Below are 6,239 nucleotides of genomic sequence, written 5' to 3'. Positions count from 1 at the left end.
TCAGAAGCACCGGTTGTGGTGAATAGTTACTATTTGAATTCTATGATAGTAAACTGTTCTGGAACCGAATGTCAGGGTATTATGTTATTAACTACAGGAGTATCAGGTGATGATCAGAGTTTAGAGCAGATTCCCGTTGTATCTGAATTTCCAGATGTATTTTCGGATGATATTAATGAATTTCCACCTAACCGGGAAGTGGAATTCGCAATTGAGTTGGTGCCTGGAGCCAGTCCAATTTCAATTACTCCTTACAGGATGTCACCTTTAGAAATGGCTGAATTGAAAGCTCAGCTGGAAGATCTGTTGAGTAAGCATTTTATCTGACCAAGTGTTTCTCCGTGGGGAGCGCCAGTGTTACTGGTAAAGAAGAAGGATGGGAGTATGCGGTTGTGTGTCGATTATCGGCAATTGAATAAGATTACTGTGAAGAATAAATATCCATTGCCTAGAATCGATGATCTAATGGATCAGTTACAGGGTGCCGGTGTGTTTTCTAAGATTGACCTGCGATCCGGGTATCATCAGATAAGGGTTAGAGATGAGGATATTCCGAAAACTGCTTTCAGGACGCGTTATGGTCATTATGAGTATACAGTGATGTCTTTTGGGTTAACTAATACCCCGGCAGTATTTATGGATTATATGAACAGGATTTTCCGACCGTATTTGGACAAGTTTGTTATTGTCTTCATTGATGATATTCTTGTTTATTCTAAGTCTGAGGAGGAACATGCTGATCACTTGCGAACTGTGCTGCAAATTCTGAGAGATAGGAAGTTATATGCTAAGTTATCTAAATGTTAGTTCTGGAAGAGTGAAGTGAAGTTTCTCGGCCACGTGGTGAGTAAGCAGGGGATAACTGTCGATCCTGCTAAGGTGGAAGCAGTGGTGAATTGGGAGCGACCAACTTCAGTGACAGAGATCAGGAGTTTCTTAGGTTTGGCGGGGTATTATCGCAGATTTATTAAGGGATTTTCACAGCTCGCCTTACCTTTAACTAAATTGACTAGGAAGGATACGCCTTTTATCTAGACTCCAGAATGTGAAGAGAGTTTTCAAGCATTGAAGCACAGGTTGACTACTGCACCTGTATTGGTATTACCTGAACCAAGTGAACCGTTTGAAGTGTATTGTGATGCATCTCTAAAAGGGTTGGGGTGTGTTCTGATGCAGCACCAGAATGTTGTAGCATACGCCTCACGGCAGTTAAGGCCGCATGAGATGAACTACCCGACACATGATTTAGAACTTGCTGCTGTTGTGTTTGCTTTAAAGATTTGGAGGCACTACCTCTATTGCGTTAAGTTTCATGTTTTCTCAGACCATAAGAGTTTGAAGTATCTTTTTGAGCAGAAAGAGTTGAATATGCGTCAGAGGAGGTGGATGGAGCTTCTGAAAGATTATGATTTTGAATTGAATTATCATCCAGGAAAAGCGAACGTTGTGGCGGACGCTTTGAGTCGGAAGTCTTTATATGCAGCTTGGATGATGCTACGGGAGGAAGAGTTACTGAAGGCATTCCAAGGTGTGAAATTGGGAGTTAGAGAAGAATCTGGAATCCTGTGTTTGAGTCAGTTGCAAATTTCTAGTGATTTTAAATCAGAACTTCTGAAGGCTCATTGAGATAGTGAAGCGTTACGTAAGGTATTACCAGCAGTCGAACAGGGGAAACAGTGGAGAGTGTCAGAAGGACAGGATGGTTTGTGGAAGTTCAAGAACTGGATTGTTGTGCCAGATATTGGAGACCTGCGACAGAGAATCTTGAAGGAAGCTCATAAGAACGGGTTTTCAATTCACCCAGGGAGCACTAAAATGTATCAGGATCTGAAAGCGATGTTCTGGTGGCCAGGTATGAAGAATGATGTGGCATTGCATGTATCTAAATGTCTAACGTGTCAGAAGGTTAAGATTGAGCATCAGAGACCATCAGGGCCCCTTCAGCCTTTGGAGATTCCACAATGGAAATGGGAGAGTATCGCAATGGATTTTGTGATAGGTTTGCCTAGAACCCGGTCTGGTTGTGACGCTATTTGGGTGGTTGTGGACCGACTGACAAAATCAGCTCACTTTCTTCCTATCCGAATAAGTTGCACAATGGAGGAATTGGCTCGAATGTATATCAAAGAGATTGTCAGGTTGCATGGTGTGCCTTCTATTATCGTATCTGACAGAGATCCTCACTTTACATCAAGATTCTGGGGAGCTTTTTAACGTGCATTTGGGACTCAGTTAAGCTTGAGTACTACGTATCACCCTCAGACAGATGGTCAATCAGAGAGAACTATTCAGACCTTGGAAGATATGCTAAGAGCTTGTGTTTTGGACCAGCCGGCGAGCTGGGACCGATATATGCCATTAGTAGAGTTTGCTTATAATAATAGCTACCATGCAAGTATCGAAATGGCTCCATATGAGGCTCTGTATGGCAGAAAATGTCAGTCTCCACTATGTTGGCATGAAACTGGAGAAAGGAGTTTGTTAGGGCCTGAAATGATAGCTGAAACTACTGAACAGATAAAGAAGATTCGTAGTCGAATGCTTATAGCCCAGAGCCGCCAGAAAAGTTATGCTGATCGGAGGCAAAAGCCTTTGGAATTTGAGGAAGGGGAGCATGTTTTTCTGAAAGTTACACCAACCACTGGAGTGGGAAGAGCTATTAAGACTAAGAAACTAAATCTCCGTTATATTGGACCGTTTAAGATCCTAAAGAGAATTGGACCAGTGGTTTATAGAATTGCCTTACCGCCGTATCTTTCGAATTTACACGATGTGTTTCATGTATCACAGCTTCGGAAATATACTCCTGACGTAAGTCATGTTTTGGAACCAGAACCAATCCAAGTAAGAGAAGATCTAACACTCCCAGTAATTCCGGTGAGAATTGATGACTTCAGTATTAAACGATTATGCGGAAGGGAAGTATCGTTGGTAAAAGTAGCTTGGAGTCGAGCTGGTATCGAGGAACATACCTGGGAGCTCGAATCAGATATATGAAAGGACTATCAACATCTCTTTTCAGGTAACTAGATTTGAATTTTGAGGGCAAAATTCTTTATTAGGTGGGTAGGATGTAAACCCCGGTTAAATTAGTAGATAATTAGTCAATAAATTAGTTTTTAATAAGGAGGATTAGAAATGTGAATATTATATTAAATTAGGGTAGAGCTCATCGAAACGAGAATTTTGACACTAATTTCGAAGAAAACTGTCCAAAATTGGACCAAAAGGACCGAACCAGTTGAACCGGACCCAAACCGGGTTATCAGTCCAACCGGATCAGCCCATTAAAAAGAGCCACGGGCTCTTCTTTCCCTCATTTTCTCAACGACGCAGCTGAGCTCCAGGGAGAGGAAAGGAACGCCGAACCCTTACGGCAAAGTTCCAAATCCCGTAACTCATCCGTTCGAGCTCCAATCGCCGCACCGTTTGCGGCCACGCGTTCACCGCGTTGAGCTCTACATTTCTACCGGAACAATTTCATAGGTAACTTTCTATTCCACTTCAGCCTCTCATTTCCCCCAATTTTCGAGTTTTGAGAAGGGGTGTTGAATTTCTTTGATTTTTGATGTTTTAGGATCCAATTAGCTTGAGAAAAACGTTCATTCTTGCTTATGTGAAGCTTGGGTAAGGTGAGGATACGATAATTCTATTTTATTTTCATTGAATTTGAGCTTTGAGTATTAAATTGGATATATATGTGTTATGAATGTGTATTAGGTTGTGAATAAATAATTGGAGCTTGAAATTGTGAATACTGGAACTTGGAGGAAGCGGATTAGTTGAGTTTTGAGGGGCTATCTTGGTTTTGAATAAATAGCTTTGGTCGTTACGTGGAAATCGGCCAAGGTATGGTTTAGGTTTCTTGCATTTAATATATAATGTTCTGTGAAAACTTAGGCTAGAGGACCATAGGATAAGTTGGAATGCAGGTGTATGTTTAATGTTTAGTAATTTGTTGATGAATATATTTGGTTGAAGTTTATTGAATAATTAGTTATTAATTTTGGATGGTGGATGTTGTTATGTTAATTTGGAGAGAATTATGGTTGAATGTTATTGTTGATGAACATGGTTGGTTTGGTGCTTGTTGATTAACTAATGATTTGGTGAATTATTGATTTGAGGTATAACTATTGTGGAGGTTGTTGTGATAATGAGGTATTTTGTGTTAAAAGCCTAGGATTTGTGAACTATGATTCTTAGTTGAATTTTGGGTTGTTGGATTTGAATATTGTATGAGTATAATTGTTTATCTGAGGTAGATTTATTGTGGTGATTGTTATGATGATGAGGAATGGTATGTTGAATTGAAAAGAAAGCAGGTTTGGACCCGAAAAGGGTGGCAAAATTCGAGTTTTAGAGGAGATGCTGCCGAAATTTTATAAAAATTAGAGATTTTGTTTATATGATTATTTAAAAAGATTTAGATTCAAATGTTATATGGTTTGATTTTGAGTTATTAAGAAAATGAGCATGTTTTAAATTTGATTCATTTAGAAAAGAATGAATTATCTTTTGAATTGGAACTATTGATGGACGGAATGGGAGGTGTGATAATGAAAGATAAGGATTGAATATGATTGATGTATGATGATGAATGAGATACAATTGAGAATGATGTGGATGTTGATGAATTATAATTGAATTATTTATATGGCTTGAATAATTTAATGATCTAAGATACGAGGTTTCCTGGATTAATTGCCGTGACTTGCCACCACGTGTACCAGGTTGAAAACTCGATACTCTGTTGACCCTACGACGTAAGTGTGACCGGGCACTATATAAATTCCCGGGAATGTTACCCCCCATTGAGTAATATTGATTATTTGAGATAAAGCTATGCATAGACTCTTGGGGATGCACGTCGGGGGACAGTCTAAGGACAATTCAGACTTGTCGGGTTGGCTGGATAACCGACAGATGAGCCTCATTAGCCATAGGGCAGGCATGCATCATCTGCATATTACTTGAATTACTTGCTTGTGCATTAGTTGGGTGTGCCTAACTGTATTTGCCATGTTAAATGTGTAATTGTTACTTGCTGTATTTGTAACCTTCTTGTGCTTGCTTATATCTGCTTAACTGTCTGTGAAATACTGAAGGAAGTGGAGGTATGGAGGAACGGCAATATGGGGTTTAGATTTAAGGTTAAGTTAAGTCAAGTTTAGGTAATCTTAGAAAACCACCTTTTATGGCTTCTGTTTAATACTTTAAGCTCTATAATCTGAGTGTCGGCGTTCTACGATTGCCTTTGGCATTTCCAGGACCTTATATATTATGTGTGTGGCACCTTTACCATACTGAGAACCTCCGGTTCTCATTCCATACTATGTTGTTATTTTTCAGATGCAGGTCGAGAGACATCTCGTTAGGCGTCTGGACTCTTGAAGCGGAGTGGTTACAGGGCTATTTTGTTATGCTATGATGTATATATATATATATATATATGTACTCAGTTTTCTCTCCGCATATCTTGTTCTTTTGATCCTCCTAGAGGTCTATGGAGAGGCAGGATTGTGTATATGTACTTTTGGGTTTTGGATATGTATGTATATATATGTAAATATTCTCCGGCCAATCTTGACTTCGCAGACTGAGTTAGGAGCTTGTTATTTTGTATCTTTGGCACTTTATTCCTACTTCTGTTATCATATGTTTAACAGTTATGGTTTTCTTAGCGCGCAGGTTAACTTGTTCCTTGAGCGTTGCGCTTTTATTTCGCGATTTTTGCTTCCTCTATTCTTCAAGGCTCCTAGCATATTACAATTCTTCTACTATTATATGTACTCATTTTATTTTAGAGGTCGTAATACCACACCACCTCTGTTTTACGACTTAAGCGTAAAATTTAGTGTGGTAGGGTGTTACACCCCACATACATGTCTAATCCCCCTTAATTCCATATCGAAGAAAAGCTCACATATAGTATCCATTTCCATAAAATTGAGCCTTCTAATGGACCTAACTTAGATTGTCTATATAAAAAATATGCCTTACACCTTATAAAAACATTGGTAAAATATGCATCATCATTTAGACAAATTGTTTATTTTTCAATAACCACTTCGGTTCTAAACCAATCCAAACACACACAAGGCCTTAGTATAGTGATAATGATTTTTGTTTTGTAAATAGATGTATTCGAGTTTGAGACTATAGGCCGGTAGTGAATGAAAATCCTTAGCTTAAGCTTGGTTTAGCTTTCAAAAGCATGAGTACATTCAAAAACTTTG

At 39.1% G+C, this 6,239-nt stretch overlaps 1 protein-coding gene across 1 annotated transcript; it reads left to right on the top strand.

Annotated features, from left to right (window-relative positions):
- Positions 2,404–2,997, top strand: LOC110271948. The gene is made up of 2 exons (XM_021123668.1): positions 2,404–2,646; positions 2,791–2,997. Exons 1-2 carry the CDS (start codon positions 2,404–2,406, stop codon positions 2,995–2,997), a joined length of 450 nt encoding a protein of 149 aa, XP_020979327.1.

Source organism: Arachis ipaensis, chromosome B05 (genome assembly GCF_000816755.2).
Source record: "Arachis ipaensis cultivar K30076 chromosome B05, Araip1.1, whole genome shotgun sequence".
In the NCBI taxonomy this organism is placed as follows: domain Eukaryota; kingdom Viridiplantae; phylum Streptophyta; class Magnoliopsida; order Fabales; family Fabaceae; genus Arachis; species Arachis ipaensis.
This window is presented reverse-complemented; position numbering and strand designations above follow the sequence as displayed.